This window comes from Lactuca virosa, chromosome 8 (genome assembly GCF_052849685.1).
Source record: "Lactuca virosa cultivar CGN04683 chromosome 8, Lactuca_virosa_CGN04683_v6, whole genome shotgun sequence".
Taxonomy (NCBI): Eukaryota; Viridiplantae; Streptophyta; class Magnoliopsida; order Asterales; family Asteraceae; genus Lactuca; species Lactuca virosa.
In genome coordinates, this window is record NC_136433.1 from 156,785,854 (window position 1) to 156,810,403 (window position 24,550).

Here is a 24,550-nt window from a genome sequence, read left to right on the forward strand (position 1 = left end):
CACTTTATAAAATTCCCCTTTTAGTTCAAGGGCATGTTTTTGTCACACAAAACTTTCATCGATGCCCTCCATTTTAGCCATCATATCTTTATGTCATGTGTAACGTGATCCTCCGCATCCCATTTCTTATGGATCATAGACCCTAAGTATTTGAAACTCACTTTTAGATGTAAAATATGTTCACTAATGCACACATCTATACCTCAAGAAATTTAAAGTTATCTTAAAAAGTCAAGATTCACTAGTATCATAGAAAAGGTGTATCACGGAAATTAAGTGTCTCGCAAAAAGTTGTAAACTCAATATTTTCTGAAAAATTCTTCTACGAATTGAAGTAGTTTTTATCACTTTATGAAATCCATATTCTTTTAATATGTGATTATTTTGTGATTACTATTTGAAATATATACAATCCTATACACAACCTTTTCCTGGATTTTTGTGATTAGTCCAAAAATTCAATGTGATAAAAAATTTATTTTATATATAATTTTAGCATTAGGGTTGAAACTTGAAAAGGGCAAAATGGCGTTATCGCGTACAAAAATTTATGAATAATAAATCCTCTAAAGAGCTGGTCGGGAAGTGCAAAATCCCTTTCTTCATCATAAATACTCACACGATAGATTCCCAAGAAACTCTTCAATAAAAGAGCTTTACTCCATGAGATCACATACAGCTTCCACACACACTGAGAGATAACCGAATCGCGAGGGGACGAGAGATGACAAGGAGATCTGGGTCTTGTTTCCGGTGTTGTTTAGTAATTTTGGCTGTGATTTCAGCATTGTGTGTATCTGGGCCAGCTCTTTATTGGAAGCTCAAACGGGGGTTTAATTTGAAACCTGGTTCTTCGATCCATTGTACTCCATGCGTCTGTGATTGCCCTCCTCCGCTCTCCCTTCTCAAGCTCGCTCCTGGTAATCAAACCCTTTTTCTTGTTTTCGATCTGATTATTAGTTTTTTGACCCTATATGATTTGGGTTTATCCAAAATTTTAAATTTCAATAGAATTTGATGATTAAGCCCTCGCTGTTTCTTCTATCCATGTCTCACTTTCATTTTCCTCGTTAGTTTGGCCGTATTTGATCTGGGATTCTAATAAGTTTTTTGTTCTGTGCGAAATTAGCTAATCCGTAATTTGATTTCTACTTCTTTTCTGGATTTTGAATATGAGGAGAAAGATCTAGGTTTTGGACTTTTGGTACTTCAAAATACCCATAATTCTTGATTATTTAAGATCAAATTATACTAAAAATGGTATATCTACATTTCTTTTTGCAGGCTTGGTCAATCTTTCTGTCACAGGTGAGCTCTCACCAACTCATTCTTTATCTTTGATTACCTTTTTATAGTATAATATAATCTAATGATTCTTTTCCAAAAACCAGATTGTGGGAAGGATGATCCAGATCTCAAAGAAGAAATGGAGAAACAATTTGTGGATTTACTATCAGAAGAGCTTAAACTACAGAAAGCAGTAGGTGAAGAACACATTCGCCATATGAACATTACATTTGGTGAAGCAAGAAGGGTTGCTTCCCAATATCAAAAAGAGGCTGAAAAATGCAACACTGCAACTGAAACATGCGAACAAGCAAGAGAACAAGCTGAGGCTCTCATGAGACAAGAAAAAAAGATCACTTCTTTATGGGAGAGAAGAGCTAGAGAACTTGGTTGGGAAGGAGAATAATTTTTTTTACCAATATATTTATTCTTGTTTCCTATTTATGCATTTTAGTTTGTGTTGTATTACTGATTATAGGCATAGTTCTAATTAAATATTACTTTAGCTATGTTTGAGCTTGCATCAAGAAGACTCTTTTCAAGTAGTATATCATTTGAGTTTATTCTAAATAGGATTTGGACTCATTTCCAGTTCTTCTATTATCCCTAAAAAAAGTTAATTCTTTTTTTAGCAATCACTGAACATAAAGTAAATCAGGTACATAATCGTCTATTGGCACTTAGCATAAAAAATGCCTAAAACAACCCAATGGATAGTGGAACTAAAACTTACATAATATTGCCCACAACACCTCGTCTCATTGTCATTAGGTGAACTAAAACTCACACGGTATTAACAAAACGTTTAAATTCATATTGGAAATTTGGAATTAAAACTCCCACAATGTGGATTTAGTCTAACATGAGCAACCTATTAGGTGGTTGTCATATAGTCATTGGGCTTATAAGGAGCCCAACACATATTGAATTTTGACAAGGAAGAAGCCCAATTCATATTGAAATTAAAACCACCACAACCCTTTGACATTATTTACAAATATACCACCATGGGGGTAGTTCTATTTTTAAGCATGGTGCTACAAGCCACATAAGTATCAAGAAAAAGATATGCCTTTGCATTATGACCATTAAACTGCAAGAAAAACATGCGTTGCGGAAAAAAACTAAAGCAAAATTAATATAATATTCGCCATCACATCCATGATGATAAAAAAACCAAGAGCAACTCTAAATTACATACGAGGAAAACGATAAAAACCTAAGTTGTTGAAATTGTAGACTCTTTTAATCTTTCTCTACGAGTCAAACACCTAACTAGAATCATCATTCGGCCCGAAACCATAATCATCATATCCGAATTCTCCATCCATTATGATTGTTGACTCTTGCTCCTAAGAATCATAAAAATTGCACAAAAATGTTAGTTAGGGTTCCTTGGACCGAGTTTGACTCATTTTGAATGTTTTCCATGGCGACTGAGTTGACTCATCAAAGAGGAAATAATTTCAACAAAAAAATAGAAGAAAAGATTGTACCCTTTTCATCATTCCAGTCATAAGATCATCCAATGAACCATAACCATTGTTTGCAACAAAACCACCTTGCAATTTTGTCTGATCAAATGGAAAATCTTCATTGGAGCGCATACTTAGCTTCTCGGTTTGTGTAAGGGTTGAACCACCACCACCACCACCACCATTTGATCTACCATGGCTCACCAGACCACCACCCAAACCACCACCACCACCAGCTGAAGAGGCTAGTGTGCTAAAAGCATTGTGAGAGTATTGGATATAATCTTGTTTACTACCACTATATATCCCGATTTTTTGGATGTGATTTTGGTTTTGATTTGATAAAGATTGATTAGCATTGCGAATAATGTCACCAACCAAACCACCACCACCACCACCACTAGGTTCAAGAGGCACAGAGGCGGTGGTGGTGATGTTGGAAGCAAATCCGCCATTAACAGTAACAGGATAACTGTAGTTTTCGATTGGCAGTTGATTTGAAGAGAAGTTTGTTGACTGATTATCAAGAAAGGTTGAACTAGTTGAAAGAAGATTAAGAGATTCTGGGCCTGTAGAAGATAGCTTTAAAACAGATTGACTTCCAAGAACTGCACTTGGATCCGTGAAGGTGCTAGAACCTGTAAACATTCAAAAAAATTCAAATCGTTTTGTTGGAAACCCATAAATATTCAAAGATATATCATGGTATTGAAATCTTGTTGAATGGGTGTACCTGTAAAGATCCTAGATTCATCAATGGAATTGAAATCAGCCAGTTTGGTACCTGTAAAGATTCAAAGATTCATGACTCATCAATGAATTCATAATCTGTCAATGGGGGGTACTTGTAAAGATTCATATTCCACCACGGAATCGGAATCGTCAATGGTGCTTGTTAAGATTCAAGAAACAAGATTCATCAATGGAATCGAAATCCGTCAACCGGGTACTTGTAAAGACTAAAGATTTAACAAAGGAATAGGAATTCATAAATGGGATACTTATAAAGTTTCAAGATTAAACAATGGAATCGAAATCCATCAGTGGGGTACTTGTAAAGATTCAAGCTTCATCAATGGAATCGGAATCTGTCAATGGGGTACTCTTAAAGATTCAAGATTCATCAGTGGAATTGGAATCTGCCAATGGGGTACTTGTAAAGATTCAAGATTCATCAATGGAATCAGAATCTGTCAATGGCATACTTGTAAATATTCAAGATTCATTTATGGAACCAGAATCTGTCAATGGGGCACTCTTAAAGATTCAAGATTCATCAATGGAATCGGAATCTGTCAATGGCGTACTTGTAAATATTCAAGATTCATTTATGGAATCAGAATCTGTCAATGGGGTACTCTTAAAGATTCAAGATTCATCAATGGAATCAGAATCCGTCAATGGCATTACTTGTAAATATTCAAGATTCATTTATGGAATCAGAATCTTTCAATGGGTCGTTCCTAAAGATTCAAAAAAATTTAAATGGAATCGGAATCTGTCAACAGGGTACTTGTAAAGATCTAAGATTCATCAATGGAACCAGAATCTGTCAATGGGGTACTCAAAAAAGATTCAAGATTCATCAAATGAATCAGAATCCGTCAGTAAAGATTCAAGATTCATCAATGGAATCAGAATATGTCAATTGGTTGTTCCTAAAGATTCAAGATATATCAATAGAATCAGATTCCATCAATGGGGACACCAAAAGATTCAATGGAATCGATACCCATCAATGAATTATGTCTAAAGATTCAAGATTCATCAATAGAATCAAAATCAATCAACTGGGTACCTGTAAAGATTCGAGATTCTTCAACCGAACCAAAATCCGCAAGTTGTGTATTCGGTTTATTATTATATTGTTGATGCTCAAGATCAAAAGATGTTGGAATCCCCTGAAAAAAATTCAAATTTTGGTGATTTGGGGGCATAACCGATACAACTGGCTGCAACTTGTTTTGGGTATGGTTTGGTTGGACCATAGGTGGGCCCGTGAGGCTATGAAGGGTCACACCCGTTGCACTGTTGAGCCTACCAAGCATGCCAGATGGCGCATACGTGCCACCTGGCAATCTTCCTGTAGATGATATTGTCCTAAAATCTCCAAGTCCATCAAGAGAATTCATCCGTATGTAAGAAGATGCATCTTTGCTTCCACCAAATGCAACCACCATATTAGCTTGATGACTGATCCTCTTTAGGTAAAGCCTATATTTCTGTAAACAAAAGATCAAATTAGCATAATTTGATTTTTTTTTCCACCTAGGTTTCCTATCTTTTTCTTGTTTAGGCAAAAAGAATAATTTTTTCTTTCAAAGTTAATTGTAAATGCCCTTGTACACAAAAGGGTAAAACGGTCATTTACTCACATCAAGATGGTTCATTTGGACAAAGAAAGAACCAGTTTGAAAATAATTGTCAAAAGAAAGTCTATCTTTTTCCCATTTAGTTACCAAGAATGAATGTTTTCTATCAACCTTAATTGTAAATGCCCTTGTAAACAAAAGGGTACAACGGTCATTTACTCACATTTATATGGTTCTTTCGGTACAAAAAAGAAACAGACTTTTGAACATATAATTCCCAAAGAAAAGCTATTTTTCACATTCAGTCACCAAGAATGAACTTTTTCTTTCATAGTTACTTATAAATGCCCTTGTAAACAGAAGGATAAAATGGTCATTTACTCACACTAACATGGTTCATTCGGTCCAAAAAAGAAACGTACTATTGAACTTATAAATTCCCTTAGTAAACACAAGGGTAAAACGGTCATTTATTCGCATACCTGGAGATGACTTGCTACATTTTCCCTAGTAATTCCATCCACATTCATCAAATCAAGAATCCTTTTAGGCACAGCTTCTGCATAATTTACACCAAAAATCCAACTTTTAGTCAAATTGTTGTACACACCCAATATGTAAAATTACCAAAAAGGACTCACTCTCAATCCCCAATTGATTAACAGCAGCAACAAACTTTCTATGAAGATCAATTGACCAAACAACACGAGGCTTCTTTGGAGCCGATGGATCATCACTTTCATGTCCATTTTCTTCAACATCTTCATCTTCAATTCCTCTTTTTCTATTCGACTTCACATTCTGATCTCCATTTTCAGTCCCTTGATCTGATTTATCATGATCATTGTTTGACTTTGACTTTGACTGCGATTTTGACTCAACTTTTCGCCTAATCACATGCTGCCATATGTTTCTTAGCTCCTCAAGGCGAACTGGCTTCACTAAATAATCACAAGCACCATGAGTGATCCCCTTCATTACAAGCTTTGGGTCACTGTTTCCTGATAACACTGAAACCATTTCGAAAAAACTTCATTAATTTTCGAAAAACAACCTTAAATCACAAAAAATAAATTACCATTTTATGATATTTGACAAATTGTTTAGTCTCAAATTGCAAAATTGTTCATAACTGTCAAATTGGATCCTTTTTGTCAGTGCAAATTTTTGGAATTTCTCAACTGAACAGTGAAAAAAAATTCACAGTTTTGTAACTAAAATGTAATTTTGTAATTTTTTGGATTCAGTTTCAAAATTGGTGGTCATTTTATGCCACTGAACAAAAAGATTGTAAATTTGTTAAATATTACATTATAAAATGGTAATTTATTTTATTATTCCTTAAAATTATGGTAAAATTAGAGTGTTTGGGGCTTACTGATAACGGGTAAGTCCATTTCGAGGCCAACGAGTTCGAGAAGCTTGAAACCATCCATGTCTGGCATGTAAACATCACTAATGATCAAATCGAATCGGTTTCTATTTTCCCTTAGCATCTTCAATGCTGTTATCGCTTGATTTGTTGTTGTAACTGTGAAAAGTAAAAATCGAAACCATTGATTATGAACACATGAAACATTCGTAAGGTCAATGGATTGAAACCCTAAAAGAAAAAGGTCAAATTCGTCATCTGTAGTCCATAATTGGTTCAATATCCATACTTGAAAATTGTTGACTAGAACTACAAATTAACACAGAATTCGCTGATAACTCAAGGAAGAACGATTGTTTATGAAAAAACCCAAGTCAATTTGAAGCACAAAAAATTGAAAAAACAAAAACGAAAAAAACTAACCTTGATATTGACATTTTCTTAGAAGCCCGTCTAATAATTTCAAGCAAGTTGGATCATCGTCAACAGCAAGAACTCTCATGCCAATGGGAAACCTGTCAATTTCATTACCCAAAACACCCCCTCTAACTTCCTCAACTGTCATCTTTTTTCCTTTTGGTGAAAAAACTTTTAAAAGTCAGTCCAGGGTGATGAAACAGTGGAAACAGGGAACAAGAATCAAGAATCAAGAATCAAGAAAGACACAAAGATTTAGAGAATTTTGGATTTTTTTGAACTTTGCTGAAGACAAACAAACAAACCCAGAAAGGAAGAGGAGCGAAACGAACGAACGAACTCAAAGATTTTAGAGAGAGAAAGCGGATCTTAGAAAGAGAAAACAAGATAGTGACTTGGAATAGAGCTCTCAACGCAAATGGACAATCATGGGAACTTTGCCAGAACAAATAGAATGGCTTTCAATATAAATAATACAAGGAATCAAATTACTTTACTATTTCACTCATCAAAAACCCCCTACTTTCTCTCAAGAGTTTTTGTCTTCAGATTTTTGTTTAAAGAAATAAAAAAAAATCTATTTTTATAAACCTTAAATCCATAAGTTTTAGAATGAAAAAAAGAAAAGAAAAAAGATAAGGATAACTCGATTCCAATTAGAGTGTTTCTTGTCAATTTCTCGTTCTAGCTCTCATGTGAAAAATGAAGCTATGCACTATAGACTAAATATAGGCTTAAAAGTTCCAATTATGAATTAATCTTAGTCGTTGATTCTTGTGTGGGTCCCATATAGTAATGTAATCATATGTTACTCACAATAATGGTAATAAACATATTTTTTGGGAAGAATTTTAAGGTTGATACCAATGATGTCTTCTTCTTACGGAATTGACACGAAATGCCCCTACAATTGGTTGGAAAGAGCAATTTAAAAGGCGTATGTTTGGGGTAATATGGTAATTTGGAGGTAGGAAATAATCTAAACATGATCACGTCATAATTGTTTTTATTGTGTTTTAAATGTCAATGATATGAAAATTTCCTTTTAAAGGGGAGAAACGAAAACTATTTATTAATTCTGCTTAATTAGATGGTTGAGAATCTCAAAATATTAATGATGATTTATTTGAAATCATAAAATTTAGTAAATTATGTTTGTAAATAGAGAAACTCGTAAATAAAAGGAAAATACATCTATAAACTCACTAAAAACCTTATTTATATATGAATTTATTTAGGAACCTAAACAATCATGGTAATTTTACATTTAATCATCCTTTTTTACCTTTTGAAGCCACAAAATAACTCATTGCATTCAAAGTTATTAATTGATTATATTTGACATTAAGGCTAAGGGGTGTGGTGTTTTTTTACCAATGGTAAAAGGTTGCCACCTAAGCGCCACATAGGATTTTACATTTTTTAGATTTTTTATCTACGAGGTAGGGTGTGGTGCCTACAAACTTTTTTTTTAATTCAAAAATCTAAATAATTACATAAAACTTAAAATTAAATATTAATTAAACTAACATAACATTTCATAAATTGAAAACATTACATTTGATTTAACAATCATAAAAAAATTACATTAACTAACATAATAAAATAATTCAGTCTGAATATTCACCGATATCATTGTCAATTGACTTATTTAAATCAATTTCATTAACCCGATATGTCACACCACCAAACCAGGATGACGGAAACGTCTGGGGGTGGATGACTTTCATGAACAGTATCACAACATAATGTACAATAGTGATCAAAGCAAACACAACCATCATAAATATAATTGAGAATGTTACATTGTTTCCAAGTATTGTATGTTTCAAACCAGTTACATTATGACGACAAAAATGAATAGTATGACGCTGTAACATCCCATCCTCAAAAGCCTTGTGTTTACCTGTTTAACGGTTTCCTGAGAATACAAGTAATTTTGAAAAGTGTCAACAATTAAGTTGGTGAGTTCATAAGAGTTTTGTATGTAAAAAATCTGTAACTATTTCCTTGTAAAATGATAGTGTTTGTTCCCAGAAAATCCAATATTTTCTTAAAAATGAGTTGTAGTCTTAAAACCCTAAGATCAATAGTGTATAAGTTTTTCTATACTTAAAATAATATTACGTAGTTTTATTCTTATGTAAAACCATTTGAACGCATGTTACCCCGTAAACTAAATGTATTGTTGATTTTCCATGTGAGTTATTACAACCATGCTAAAACCGAAGTTGGTTTGCTACGACGTTCTTCAGGCGTTGGAATGTTAGACATTTGTCACCCCAGACCTGTCGGTCTAGCTGTAGCTAGCAGCTTAGGTGCAGGATTGTCAGTCTCATATAGATTTATACACAAGTATCACACTCTCTTACCGAGATTCTGGTTATAATTCAGGACTTTAGTGTGTACTCTGGTAGGTACGGTGAAGACTTTGTCTCACATAATCGTTTCAACAAGTTTACATATAGTGTTATGAAAACCCTTGTAAGTGTAAATATCACATTTCCATAGTATTTACATATTGTAAAATAATTATACTTTTATATAATTATTCGTCTTGTCCCAAAACGATAAAATAGTGTTAATGACCCATAAATTATACCTATTATAGTTTAATATAAATGTTTTGTTGTGCCAATATATACTCACATATATACAAGTTAACATGTTTAGATGTTCATAAATAACATATAATTCACATTTAACACAAGTACATGAACATTTAGTATGATGAAGTCAATTTTTCTAGTTTTTGGCCTTTTTACGTCACCAAACGCTAAATATTGAGTTATAAACTTTGTAAAATTTATTTTTACATTTTTGTGGAGATTAAGTCAAACTATCCTTATATGTTTAAAACAACATAGTTTAGGGAAAATCTCACAAAAATGGTACCATAACCTAGTCATGACCATTTTTGCTAAAACCCTAATGTTTCATAAAAATTGTGGATTTTTAGGTTTTCTTTTTGTAAAACCAAATCATTGGTATTTATAACTAGTTTCATAACATATGCCCAAAATGACATATTTTGGTTTATATCCCACAAAAATGATGTAATAACTTGGTTATAACCATTTTTGCTAGAAAAGTCATATTATGTTCATAAAAACCATAGTTTTTATAGTTTTGTTTTTATGACATTTTCTCAAGAACATATAGCATGTTTATACTCATTTTTCATAGTTTTGCATTATAAACCACATACTACACATAAATGTTCATAATACTAGGTAATAACATTATTTCATGTAAATAATACTTTTACACAACTTGAAGACAAAGCATGTATAACAACTTGTATTATTATACAAGTTTACTTGTATTCCCCCTAAAACTTGGATAAAAACGAAAATGAAGGGTATGAACTCACCTTGAGTGTGTTTCTTGGTGGATAAAGAGGTGAAGATGAAAGGTTTCAAGCTAAGAACACGTGAAGGTTGAATTACCCTATGGATATTAACACATATTAATGTGTGTAATTGTAACAAAACTAGTATATATATGTATAGAATCACTAGATTAGTAAGGACAAACTTACCAAAAGATCAAGAACCAACTTATGGGAATTAACCTTGAGAGAGTGATCTTGTTCTTGAGAAGAAAATGAAGGTAAATGAAGAAGATGAAGTGGATGGCGGGGGGGGGGGGGGGGGGTCGTCGGCCGAAGTTAAAGGAGGGGGAAGGAGGGTGAGGGGATGGGGTGAGTAGGGGGTATGGGGGGAGGGTGCAGAGTTTGACTTTATTAAAATATTATTTCTTTATAAAAGGTGTCATCACCATGTAAGACAAAAATTGTTTATTTTTATTTTTATAAAAGAATGGGTAATTTTTATACAAGTTGGTGATGTAACATCCCAAAAATTTTAAGCCAAATTTAAACTTTTTCAACCATAAAACCAAATAATGCTTTACAAAAATGTTTTCAAAATATTATCCATCAGAGTGTCCCAATAACGAAATCATAAGGATGCGGAGCGGTACGGTCACACCTTCGCCTTGTCATGATCTCCTAAAGTATCTGAAACAATAAACTGAAACTGTAAGCCCGAGGGCTTAATGAGCTACCCCCAAAATACCAATACCACAACGATAATACCATATCAATAACAGATAATCAACAACATGCATACTGGGCCTTCGGCCTGACTGGACCGCCCGACTGGGCCTACTGTCTATCTGGATCTATCCCGAGCCTTCGGTATGACTGGACCGCCATACGGGCCTACAGTCTACCCGGGCTGCTCGTAGGGTATATTGGCCTTCAGCACAAAGCAGGACCGCCTCAACCCAAACATCAAGCAAATAACCATGTGCACAAGACTAACATATGCTAGCATATACAAATATCAGATATAACTATCTCACAGATCATCGATCATAGCAATCTCTCCTAACCAGAGCACCGACCTAACCAGGTCACTAACATACCAGTCCTAACGGATCATAAAAGCATAACAACATATTGTCTATCCTGATACCGATCTAACAGATCATAACCACATGTAGCATACTGTAACCAAGATAACAACTAAAAGGGTCGGCCTTGGTGCCTTAGACCCTATTGATATAGTGAGGATAACTCACCTTGCAAAAGTCGGCTCGGTAACTAAACTCCAACTCTCAGATCACGGCCACAAACTCCACCACCTATTATCATATTAGAACCATACTCGTAAGTTCTTCAACCTTTCAAGGTACCCCATAAGTCAACTAGTCAACCCCTGGTCAAAGTCAAAGTCAACAGTCAAGGTCAACAGTCCATGTTGACCCTTACTCGTCGAGTACCCTCGGCTACTCGCCGAGTTCCTCGAGATACTTTTCCACTCGCCGAGCCCTCGGAGTGACTCGTCGAGTTCCTAAGGTTCGCGATCGAAGCCCTAAGGCCCATCGTCAAGTTTCCCTTCTAGCAACTCGACAGGTTCACGTGCATTGATCAATTTGGGGAAACCTTAACCGACTCGCCGAGTTGTTCATCCAACTCGTCTAGTCTACGACAATCTTCATCGGACTCGCCGAGTTGTTCATCCAACTCGTCGAGTTCAATGCTTATCTTCATATGACTCGCCGAGGCGACTGTGACAACCCGAAAATTTTTAAATTTTTGCCTGGTAAAGCTCCGCCAGTCAACTCAACTGAGTGTCAGACTCATTCCTGCTATCATTTAGCCTCGTTTAGAGTCTGTTTAAAGGTCCAAAGGTCAGTACATTCAAGCATTGAACATAGGAATGGATCGCGTACACTTCTAGCATCAAAATCGGGCCTTACACTCCAACACAAGGAGTGTACGGCCGCACACATGGGTGTGCGGCCGCACACCCCTCTCCTGGCAGCACACTCTCGTGCATAATGGTGGTACTTAGCCTTCATTCATCTCTTTTCACCCTCCTCAGTCAAGAACACGATTTCTCTCTCAACTATCACCCTATTTGCAGCCTAGATCTTCGAGTTTGGTAAGTGTTCTTCTCTTGATTTGTTGTTAATCCTTTTAAACTAGTAACACCCTTTGATTTCATCCATTGGAAATCATGTTTTGGCTAGATCTTCAAATCTTCATCCATTTCACCAAGAACACCAAGAACACACACTTGTTCTCGGCGATTTTGAGCCTTCTCGAGCCTCCGGATCGTAAGTACTCCTTCCCTACACTTGAATCTTGCTTAGAACACTAGATTAACACCTTAGAAATGTCCAGAACTCAAGAACACAAGGTGTGTGCGGCCGCACACACTCATGTGGCCGTACACCCCTCAAACACCTTCAAAACACCCTCAAAACACCCCTAAGGGCTTCCATATTGTAAGTACCATTCCCCAAGCTTGTTACTCACTAGATATGAGCCTTAGAAAACATCCAAACCAAGTTCATCAAGGAGTGTGCGGCCGCACACACTCCATGTGGCCGTACACCCCTTTGTTTAGTGCTTAATGGCCTCCAAAGTGCCTTTCTAGCTTCAACACTTGATGAGCATTAGTCATACAAGCCTCCCTACCCTTGGAAAACGTTTTTGTGCACTCTCTACCATGAGTGTGCGGCCGCACACTCCCTGGCCGCACACTCCTCAAAGTGGTCGTACACTCCCTTAATTTGAATCACATGTGATTCCAACACTTGGTCAAAGTGTTTCCTAGTCCTGTAAGGTGTTTCCTTGCATTTGGTTGCTTCTAAACACTATATGTATGTCAATATATGCCATTATATGTCATTTAGGACTCGTTAAGTTTCGGGACTTCATTCGTGGAACTTCTCATCCTTACGCGCATATTCGTTTGAATCACCCACATAAGGTGAGTTCATAGCCCGTAATCAATCTTTTAAACTGTTTTAAATGCTTTTAGGGGGGGGGGGGAATACAAGTTGAACACAATGATAATTGTGTAATTGTTTGTTATAAACATTTTCAAAGGATTGCTTATGTCATTTATAAGTAGTCAAAACATTTCAAAAACTCTTTTAAAGTTATGTTACTTTATAGTTTAACAAAAATCCGTTTTTAAAGTACAAGCATAACTTAGTAGAAAAATGAGTCTTTTCAACAACAGTTCAAGTAAATTACTAGTAAACTATAAGGGGTATAGTTTAGGGGTTCAGTTCATACTATAACTAGAAGATACTAAGATGCTAGATACTAGAGGATACTAAGATACTATAACAAGAGAAGATACTAAGATACTATAACGAGAACATACTAAGATACTATAACAGAACGAACTTAATAAGGTGCTGCAGCATGGGACAACTACAGGATCCAATAATACCAATAAATCACTAACTCAATGTTCTAGGCAATTAGTGATAGTTATATTGGGTATACCGGATCAAATAACTTTAATGTGAATTTACACGGCCTAGCAACTGGTTTGCGGAAGTCATGTTTAGTTCCCAGAATCTCTTGCAGGGAGAGCGTATAGTATGGGTACTAGTCTTCACATTATGACCTTAATAAAACAAACATGTTTTAAGGTAATCAGTACGTCAGGATGTCAATTTAAAAGACAATTGTGTACTTATATTTTTCCAAATACTTTCATTTTGTGACAGTTCCACTTGAAAGTCAATACAAACTATTTTCGAGTCAAAATAGTTATAAACTAGGGAAAAACTTACATTTTACAACCGACACACAGAACAGTCGAGTCTAGTACATTCAGTAGAAGGGGGGCCTATAATGCTAAATTTATGATTCCTTAGTGTATGCATTCAGGGATATATATTAATCGGATCCGACAGGTAGTAGGATGTGTGCTTTCCGCTTCATTTCCTGTTCCTTGTTTGGTTGTGGGCTTAGAGCAGATACACCCAGCCTACTATCTATCCGATCTTAGATATATATATGTTTCCGTATACACCAAGTAATCATAAGGGGTACTAGGTATGGGCCAGGTCATAGGACACTAATTCAACGTACCGTTTGATATATAAAACTAGAAACTTACTAGTAAAGGGTTTAATCCATTTTATTAAACCAGTATAACTTAAGGACCTTAAGTGGTTAATCCTATAATACCTTATTTTATACATCAGAGTTATATATAATTAATACCCGATAGGTAGTTAGGTGTGTGTTTTCCGCCTCATTCACTGTTCCTTGTTTGGTTGTGGGCTTAGGGCAGATTCACACAATTAACTATTTGTTCGATATTAGATTATATATAGCTAGTATAAACTAAGTGATTATAGAAGGAACTACTGTGGTTACCATTTTATTATAAGAAATAAGGTTTTCTTAAAGAATCTTTTCATCAAATATAAAGGAACTATTACATTTAACTCCGTGAGTACCGAGTGAATACGCTAGGGTTATATACAATAATGATCTAACAAACAATGGGATGTGTGCCTTCCGCCTCATTTCCTGTTCCTTGTTTGGTTGTGGGTTTAGGGCAGATACACACAACCAATTGTTTGTTTACTCTGAGTTTTATATAACTTGTATCTATTTAATACTCATAGAAAGGACTGTTGAGTCATTTTTACTTATCTTTCATCAAGGCAGGAAATATAGGATTTTCTGGAGGAACATGCAACTTTTCTAAAAAGAACTTACTACAACTTACTATAACTTCTACAACTTTATTACTACTCACTTACATCACCTAAATCTTATGAACTCACCAGCTTAAATGCTGATCTACACTTTCAAAGTAACTTGTATTCTCAGGAGACCAGTAGACAGGTACGCACACTGGGATTCAGAAGATGGAGCAGTATAGCTTCACGTCTTTTTGTTATTTGCTATGTATTCTATATTATGTGAACCACATACTTTGTAAACACTTTCTTTCTAAATGAAATGGTTGTTTATTACTCGCTTACTATGATGCATGTCTTGTGATACTAAACATGACGTCCTCCACCCCATAACGTTTCCGCCGTTCCGGTTTTGGGATGTGACAGATTGGTATCAGAGCCTTGTTTATAGTGAACTAAGTATATCAATCGATAAAAGATATACAACTATAAATACAATGGGGCCGAAGTGCTCTGGATAATTATATATTCTAAATATATAAGTATACCTTATAAAAGTATACATACTTGCTTATACATATATACATACTAGAACAAGTATCACAACAAGAACAGAACAGAAGAAGTTAAAGGTTGAACACTATGGTCAAACCTGGACAGTTATGTAATCATAGCTAGGATCAATATAGCCTGATCAACTATATTCATTCGAGATGTGACCGACATGTGTTTGGGAGTGATGTGGTGTTGCAACGGTCTTAAAACTTACCTAATACTAGTCAAGAGAATACTAGATCAAGTACATAGAGTTAGAATACTATAGGAGTATTCTATGATACTATAACGCGATAACAAGTTTAAAACATACCAAGTACATTACATTAAAATACTATAGGAGTATTTTAGGCACTATACCAATAACTTATGTGATAACTTAAAAGACCCTTACGGATAGGTCTATAATCTTGCAATGTATACTCCAAAGGTTATATATAATTGAGATTTTATAGACTTAGAATTTGTGATCTACGCTTCACTACCTGTTCCTTGTTTGGTTCTGGTTTTGGAGTAGGATCACTTATTCGAAGGTCTATTTAATCTTAAATTATATACAACTTGTATACATTGTGCAATTTTAGAAGGACTCTGTAAGGATCACCCCATAATGTTTCACTTAAATCTCATAGATTCTTTAGTCACATCCATTCTCGCACGACAAACCCAGATAGATGTAACCACTTCCTCATAGCAGCCAACAGATGAGTCAAGGAGGAACAAGAGCAAGTTCATGAGAAGCTTTCAAAGAAGGATCAACCGAAGTAACCAGAACGTCTTATGCGTCACACTAATAAATAATAATCTTGTTAACTTAATGAGTTAGTGGAAACACTGCTCACATTATGTGTTAGGATTATTTTCTTACATGCAGCTGATAACAGTTATTCAGGTCACAAATATTCATTCGAGGATAGCCATTTCTAATTCATAAAGTTTATTCGGTATAGACTTTTTTTTATGAATTGTTTCCAGAACACTGTGGAAGTCAGGACCCGATACCCTCAGAACTAGGATAACCTTGTCTTTCAGCTTTCGACTTATGTCCACTGCTTTGGACTTATTTCATCTCATATTTGCATTCTTTTAGCAAAGATGCCTCCTCGCAGATCAATCAGACGCACTACTCCGATAACTCCAACTCCACCGCCACAATTCGATCCGGCTACTCTTCAAGCAGCGATGTCCTCCGCAGTGGCAACTGCTCTAGCTCACTTCGGTGAAAGTGGTACCCTCGGATCTGGTAGTGGTACCCACTTAACCAACCCCGGAGTTACTCACGGACACCCAAGGGAGTGTTCATACAAGGACTTCATGAACTGCAAACCCAATTCCTTCGATGGAAATGGTGGAGTCATCGCTCTGATGTGATGGCTCGAGAAAACAGATTCGGTCTTCGAAATCTGTTCATGCCCAGAAGGGAGCAAAGTGAAGTTTGCTGCCTGCACCTTCTCCGACAGAGCCCTGACATGGTGGAACAACCATGTTAAGTCACTGACCCGATCAGTGGCTAACTCAATAGGTTGGGAGAACCTGAAAGAGTTAATGATGGAAGAATACTGCCCCTTGGGCGAAGTTCAAAAGCTGGAACAAGAACTATGGGAGCTCAAGATGGTCGGCTCAGACATAGTGGCCTACACTGACCGGTTCAGCGACCTAGCAGCTCTATGCCCCGGGATGGTTACCCCGGAGAGCAAGAAGATAGAAAGATACATCTGGGGTCTATCTGCCCCGACCCAAGGAGATGCGCTATCTTCTAACCCAACCACATTCGATAGTGCCAAACGCCTGGCACAACGACTCATCGACCATGGAGTCCGCCATGGTGTGGAAGTCCCCGTTCCCGAGCCATCGAGGGAAGAGGACAATATCCATAAGTCGGGGAACAAGAGGAAGAAGAAGCGAACAACACAAGAACCCCTGCAGGAGGAACAAACGAGTACTATGTACGCTGCCACAACACCTGCTACTCCAACACCTGCCAGTCGATGCCCTTCCGAAGTGTGGAAAATGCAACTACCACCACACCGGAATATGCCGGAAATGTAGTGTCTGAACTGCCAGAGAGAGGGACACACAATCCGTTTCTGCAGGGCACCGATTCAACCGATCTCCCAAGTCCCCGGAGTTGAAGAAAACCAAGCCTGCTATGGCTGTGGTGAGAGTGGACACTACCAGAAGGACTACCCGATAGCAAAGAACTCAGGAGCGGATGGACGAATTCTGATGATCACCGCAGGAGAATCCACCTCGGAATCGCCAGCGAGTAGCGGTACGTTTTCGATGTAGTAATTACTTTGAAAAATTAATTTATATTTATATAAGATTAAAACTTGGGGATAACACTTAAAAGTAATTATAATAACTCACTTATTGAAATAAGTCACAGTATTCAAGAGAACTAAGAGATCCGTTCTGAGAAGCTATGATGGCTTAGAATGTACATTAAGGGTTGTGCATAACTAAGATTTTGCAGACTTAGAGTGAGTGATTCCGCCTTAATTCCTGTTTCTTGTTTGGTTGTGGATTTGAGGCAGAGTTACTCAGTCGACCGTCTAATTCGTCTTAATTATTCATAACTTGTATATTCCAGGCGTTCGTAGTGGTACCAAGGAGGATCGTAGTTAAAGTATCAATACTAGTTATCAAAGCACTTTCGCGGTATGTACGCGCACATCGCGGTACGATACGTAGAAGTATTAACAACAAGAGGAAAACAGAAAACACTAGAACATTTACAAAGAGTACACTTTCGAGCACACTAGGAAGTACATCATCGTATAACAAACGTTTCTTTCAAATCGGCCAAAACTTTGTTCAGTAAAGAGTCTGTTACTATCATTCGTCATGAGTTGGCGTGGTCCTCACCATACTAAGTTCATATGTTTCTATCGCCTCAACCGTCTAATGCACGAAACCTTCGTCATTCGTAACGACAGTCCGACCTAAACCTCAGTTTGTCTTTCGTATTCTAATCCCCGAAGTACTCGTGCGAAGAGTACTTTGTTTTTCGAAACCTTGCCGTTGTATGTCCCATAGACCTTTTCGAAATACCACTCGTCCAGCGGACCAAGTTCGAGCACAGAGGCTAAGGACGAATACAGTTCACCTATCACTATTTAGTGTATACGCGAGGGTGGTATATGATTATGATTACGCAGATCTAGTATGTGTGTTCCCGCCCTATCTCCTGTTCCTTGTTTGGTTGTGGACCTGGGGCAGAGTCACACATCCGACCGTCTAACTAATCCTAATTATATACGACTTGTATACATGAGGTAATGATAGATGGACCGAGTATGAATCCTATCATGAACAGTAGGGCAAATTTGCCAGGTCTACGAGTGGGTATTCTGCCAATCAGAGGAGCGCAACCCCAGTAGTACGGCTAAGAAAGCTAATTTCGGGACGAAATTCCATCTAACGGGGGGATGATGTGACAACCCGAAAAATTTTAAATTTTTGCCTGGTAAAGCTCCGCCAGTCAACTCAACTGAGTGTCAGACTCATTCCTGCTATCATTTAGCCTCGTTTAGAGTCCGTTTAAAGGTCCAAAGGTTAGTACATTCAAGCATTGAGCATAGGAATGGATCGCGTTAGGGATGTCAAAAACCCCCGCGGGACCCCGTTCCCGCGGGACCCCGATACCGTACGGGACTAATTTTTTAAAAAATTCGGGAGTGGGAGCGGGGGCGGGGGCGATATTAACTCCCGTTTATTTTCGGGACCGGGGGCGGGAGTGAGTATTTCCGTCCCGTACTCCCGCGGGGGCCCCGTTTATATTTATATAAAAAATATATATGTTTATAACTTTAGTGATGTTTTATGTTTGATCAATTCTTGATTTATCAAGGGCTTACATGTTTGTTTATATACAAAAGTTATTAAAAATAGTATTTTTAGCCTAAAACAAAGCAATTTTTTAGCAAAAAAAATCCATTTTTAAGCCTATAAACCGGGAGTACCGGGGGAACGAGGGCGGGACCGGGGGCGATGGAGGTAACCGGGGGCGGGACCGGGGGCTGTGTAAGCGGGGGATCCGGGGGCGGGACCGGGAGCGGGGGCAACAAGGGATTTCGGGAGCGGGGGCGGGGGCAACCATTTCCGCTCCCGTTTGGTCCCGTTGACATCCCTAGATCGCGTACACTTCTAGCATCAAAACCGGGCCTTACACTCCAACACAAGGAGTGTACGGCTGCACACATGGGTGTGCGGCCGCACACCCCTCTCCTGGCAGCACACTCTCGTGCATAAAGGTGGTACTTAGCCGTCATTCATCTCTTTTCACCCTCCTCAGTCAAGAACACAATTTCTCTCTCAACTATCACCCGATTTGCAGCCTAGATCTTCGAGTTTGGTAAGTGTTCTTCTCTTGAACTGCTGGGAAATGCAGTGTCTGAACTGCCACAGAAAGGGACACACAATCCGTTTCTGCAGGGCACCGGCTCAACCGATCTCCCAAGTCCCCGGAGTTGAAGAAAACCAAGCCTGCTATGGCTGTGGTGAGAGTGGACACTACCAGAAGTACTGCCCGATAACAAAGAACTCAGGAGCGGATGGACGAATTCTGATGATCACCGCAGGAGAATCGACCTCGGAGTCGCCAGCGAGCAGTGGTACGTTTTCGATGTAGTAATTACTTTGAAAATTTAATTTATATTTATATAAGATTAAAACTTGGGGATAACACTTAAAAGTAATTATAATAACTCACTTATTGAAATAAGTCACAGTATTCAAGAGAACTAAGAGATTTGTTCTGAGAAGCTATGATGGCTTAGTATGTACATAGGGTGCAAAACCCCGGGATTAGGGTTTCATCTGCCAGTTCCTACTCGTCGAGTCCCTTCTTAGACTCGGCGAGTAGGCCACTAAATACGCGAACCAACCCGCTGCTACTTGACGAGTAGGGCAACCAACTCGTCTAGTAGGCCTTGAAAACAAAAGGATTCTTATTTAAATCAATACCTGAGAATCGGGGCGTTACAGGTGGTTTTTATAAAAAATATGGTAAAAATGATGTATATTTACTTAATTTGAATCATTTAAATTCAAATTATTGTAAAAATCATTATCATCAAAAATAATAACACATTACACGAAAGTTAGGATAATTCCTAATTCTTATCGTTAACGTTTGAGTGTTTAAGCCAGGTATAGAATCTGTCGTATTTGGTGACGAATTCACCAAAAATTTGTATATGTAACATTTGTTATGAATTTGTCATGTAGTATAAGGTTTATGAACTCAACTACATTATGTTATGAATATTATTTATACCTAAATAATATAAAATTGAATTATTGAATTTTTACATTACTAACCCTAATTAGGGTTTATATTCGATAATTGGCAACCACAAAGGTACTTTGTATTATAACTTGTCAATAGTACATTAGAAACATTAGGGAATATCACATTTCTCCGAAAATTCTAATACGAGTTGAGTTGACCTGGTTGACTTTTGTTGACTCTGTTTGACCAAAATTGACGGTTGTCACACGATATATGTGTTCTGCCAAATCGTTGCGAAGCTCGTGGTGTTTTTGATTGTTATGTATCGCCCTTCTTCTTGCACGCCATGGGATGGAACCAGGCGGTATTGGCGCACTGGATGATGCACTTGAGGATGCGTTTTCATTTGGTTGAAACTGACAAATTATTTTGTGCTCGTCTTCCAAAATCATATTATGTAAAATGATACACGCATAGACTAAGCAGTTATCGCGGTCAAAAATATAATAGCGGTCACCGACCGCTATTTTAAATCCCGGTTTTCACGGCGGTATAGCGGTGATATAGCGTTTTTTATATTATTTAGAATTTATATATATTAGAGTATTAATCAGTAAATCATACTTTAAAGTTCAACCCAATCCAGTTGATTAGTTAATCATAATTCACATATCATATTTGGTTAATCATACTTCACATATCATAATTAGTTAATCATACTTCACAGATCGGTTACCAATGCCCCAGTTAATCATACTTTAACACAATTAACAAGAAAACATATGAAATACTTACTATTTTATCATACCTTAACACAATAACAGTTATCAAATAAAATGATTAAGTAATTTGATAGTTAATCATAGGGTAAATAGCAATAAAGACACTCAGTTTACACCAAAATTCTATTTTGACACTTGTTTGTTTTTTGTCTCAAATTTGACACTGTGTTTTCCAATTTGTTACAATTCTAACCACTTGACCGGTCAACCAGGTTACAAGCTGACGTGGCATGATGACGTATCAGTTTTGATGACGTGGCATACTAACATGATATGCTGACGTGTCAAAATTTACTTTTTATTTTCCACAAAAAACACTAAGTTTTCATTTTTTTCGATTTTGACACTAAGTTTAATTTTTTCTTTCAATTTTGACACTACGTTTTTTTTCCAAATCGAACATCATTTATCAAATTTTGTTCAATTTTGACAATTTTCCATTTGAAACCGTATAAAGATATTTTTTTATTACATTTTAAACTGTATAAATATATTTTTTTCGTTTAAAAACCACATTTTTATTTAAATATGCATATTCAAAGCATAAAGCATAATGTATAAATATGCATTAGTTATATCATGAGAATCAAACTAACCATAAGCTTCTAATAAGACGTAAAAATTTAATGGGTTGCAAACTTGACATCCGGGTTTGATCGACTACACGCCTCCAAACCTCCAAACTCATTTTAAAGTTGCATATTTAATATAAAATACGGTTTTTATATAACTAATACATATTTATACATAAAATTATGGTTTGAATAAAAAAAAACCTTGTATTTATACAAAACTATGGTTTTTAATTGAAAAACACGTATTTATACGGTTTAAATATATTAAAAAATATTTATACGGTTTCAAATAGGAAGTTGTCAATATTGAACAAAATTGGAAAAAATGATGTTCGATTTGGAACAAAAAAAATAGTGTCAAAATTGAAAGAAAAAATTAAACCTAGTGTCAAAATCGAAAAAAATGAAAACTTAGTGTTTTTTGTGAAAAAAAAAATCAATTTTGACACGTCAGCATGTCATGTCATTATGCCACGTCATCAAAACTGAAACGTTAGCATGTAACCTGGTTAACCGGTCATGTGGTCAGAATTGTAACAAATTGGAAAACACAGTGTCAAATTTGAGACAAAAAAAACAAAGTGTCAAATTAGAATTTTGGTGTAAACTGAGTGTCTTTTGTACTATTTACCCTTAATCATAATGTAGTACTTCAAGTTTTCAACACAATTAGCAACACAACACATACATGGTTTCAATGGAAGTCATGACAGTCACAAAATTACAATTTTATTCAATGGAATGACACAAAAGTTTTAGTTAGGGGCTAAGAAAAAACAATTTTATTCAATGAAATGACACAAAAAAAATGTTTTTTTTTATGTAAAATAGCCCAAAAATGGAATTTATTCAAATAGCGGTTATAGCGCCGCTATAGCGGTGACCATAACCGCTGTAAATAGCGGTAAATCGCGACGCTAATAACGTCACCGCTATTCTAAACTGCTATTTCAAAATAGCGTTTCCTTACCTCCGCTAACCGCTATAGCGCCGCTATTGACTACATAGCGCATACATAATACAAGCGAGCTTGTCCACACTTCGAGGACGAGCCGGATGTTGTAGTATGCGTCAACGCTTCTTGAGGACTCCAAATGCTCGTTCCACATCCTTCCTAGCCTTTTCTTAGTATGTTTTATACTTTATGCGTTTGGGATCATCTGGACATGTTAGCGTTTTCACAAACACAACAAATTCAGGGTAAATACCATCAGCAATATAATACCCATAATCGTACGTCGTTCCATTCACTTGAAATGGACAGTTAGGTGCGGACCCATCACAAAACTCGTTGAATATGGGCGACATGTCTAAAACATTAATATCGTTGTTTGAGCCGGGAGCACCAAAAAAAGCATGCCAAATCTAAAGATCCTGTGACGCAACAGCTTCAAGTATGACTGTCGGGTGACCCTTATCACCCTGTGTAAATTGCCCTTGTCATGCATTAGGACAACTACCCTAAGCCCAATGAAGACAATCTAAACTTCCAAGCATACCAGGAAAGCCATGAACACTAGCATGATGAGCATATAATGATTGAACGTTAGAAAAAGTGGGTTTACGCAAATACCTTGGACCGTAAATAGTGACAGCGCATCTGCAAAACTCATCTAAACTGCCCCTAGGTACACGCTCGGACATTTGAAAATATTCGTCCCATGAATCAGAAACAGAACCGTAAGCTAATTGACAAACCGCAATTGCACATTTTTGTATTTCTAAAAACCCATCCGCACCTCTTGCATCTTGGCGTTGTCTAATATATTCAGAAATGTTAGTAACGTCACCAACTATACGAAGAAATAAATGTTTTGCCATTCGGAATCGACGTCGAAACCGGTGTTCCCCGTAAACATAATTTTCATCGAAATAGTGTGCCATTAGACGGGTGTGTGCATACCAACGATCTCTGAGAAGTATCTTCCGCGTCCTAGGTTGGATTTCCTCTTCTTCTTCTTCTTCTTCTTCTTCTTGTACCGTATCCATAATCACTTCCCATGATTTCATAACAACCAACGGTCAGCAACAACTTACAATTTTCTAATGGATTTGCCATTTTTATGAGATGATTTTTTAGAAATAATAAAGTGGGTTTGAGTGAATATGTTTTGGTTTATGGTTATACATATATATAGTGGTAAAGAAGGAAAATTGAAAAAAAAAAGAATAAATGCAGCAACGATCAAGAAAAACGGGCAAAAAAAAATACAACGTTCATTTTTTTTAAATTTTCACCATCGGTAATATCTCACCACCGGCACTTCAACGGCGGTGTAGAACAAGACGCGGGGCGGTGTTCACCGCCGGTAAAGAGGTCCACGTCGGACTACCGGCGGTGATATCCGCACAACACCCCTTAGCCTAAAAGATGTTGATTTACTTTAATTTACTTCTAAAATTATTTGTTTATTTCACTAAGGACTCTGAACTCTTAACTTCATCAAAAAAAAAAATCTCACCGTATCATTAGGTGATACAGATTGCTTCATAGTAAATAAAAACATGTTATGTTTCGTTACTTTTGTTAGGTTGAGAACCAATTTTGTTGTGTAATACTATGAAAAT

At 36.7% G+C, this 24,550-nt stretch overlaps 2 protein-coding genes across 2 annotated transcripts; one reads left to right on the top strand and one right to left on the bottom strand.

Moving 5' to 3' along the window:
* The first annotated feature begins 591 nt into the window (after positions 1 to 591).
* On the top strand, positions 592 to 1,835 carry NKS1 (ubiquitin-associated protein (DUF1068)). Its single transcript, XM_079063399.1, has 3 exons — positions 592 to 920; positions 1,285 to 1,308; positions 1,392 to 1,835. Exons 1-3 carry the CDS (start codon positions 725 to 727, stop codon positions 1,691 to 1,693), a joined length of 522 nt encoding a protein of 173 aa, XP_078919525.1. The 5' UTR covers positions 592 to 724; the 3' UTR covers positions 1,694 to 1,835.
* A 505-nt stretch (positions 1,836 to 2,340) lies between these two features.
* LOC145130885 (two-component response regulator ARR12-like) lies at positions 2,341 to 7,339 on the bottom strand. The gene is made up of 8 exons (XM_079065639.1): positions 6,870 to 7,339; positions 6,453 to 6,605; positions 5,716 to 6,084; positions 5,557 to 5,633; positions 4,561 to 4,984; positions 3,496 to 3,546; positions 2,784 to 3,400; positions 2,341 to 2,639 (listed from the first exon to the last, which is right to left on the bottom strand). Exons 1-8 carry the CDS (start codon positions 7,009 to 7,011, stop codon positions 2,559 to 2,561), a joined length of 1,914 nt encoding a protein of 637 aa, XP_078921765.1. The 5' UTR covers positions 7,012 to 7,339; the 3' UTR covers positions 2,341 to 2,558.
* Positions 7,340 to 24,550: the final 17,211 nt, after the last annotated feature.

Excerpts from the sequence above, each read along its gene's own strand:
- NKS1 (XM_079063399.1), top strand. The coding sequence starts at position 725 with ATGACAAGGAGATCTGGGTCTTGTTTCCGGTGTTGTTTAGTAATTTTG. Across the intron at positions 921-1,284 it reads CCTTCTCAAGCTCGCTCCTG|GCTTGGTCAATCTTTCTGTC; the intron begins GTAATCAAACCC and ends TTCTTTTTGCAG. Across the intron at positions 1,309-1,391 it reads GGTCAATCTTTCTGTCACAG|ATTGTGGGAAGGATGATCCA; the intron begins GTGAGCTCTCAC and ends TCCAAAAACCAG.
- LOC145130885 (XM_079065639.1), bottom strand. The coding sequence starts at position 7,011 with ATGACAGTTGAGGAAGTTAGAGGGGGTGTTTTGGGTAATGAAATTGAC. Across the intron at positions 6,085-6,452 it reads AATGGACTTACCCGTTATCA|TGTTATCAGGAAACAGTGAC; the intron begins GTAAGCCCCAAA and ends AAATGGTTTCAG. Across the intron at positions 3,547-4,560 it reads AGAATCTCGAATCTTTACAG|GTACCAAACTGGCTGATTTC; the intron begins GTACCCAGTTGA and ends GAATCTTTACAG.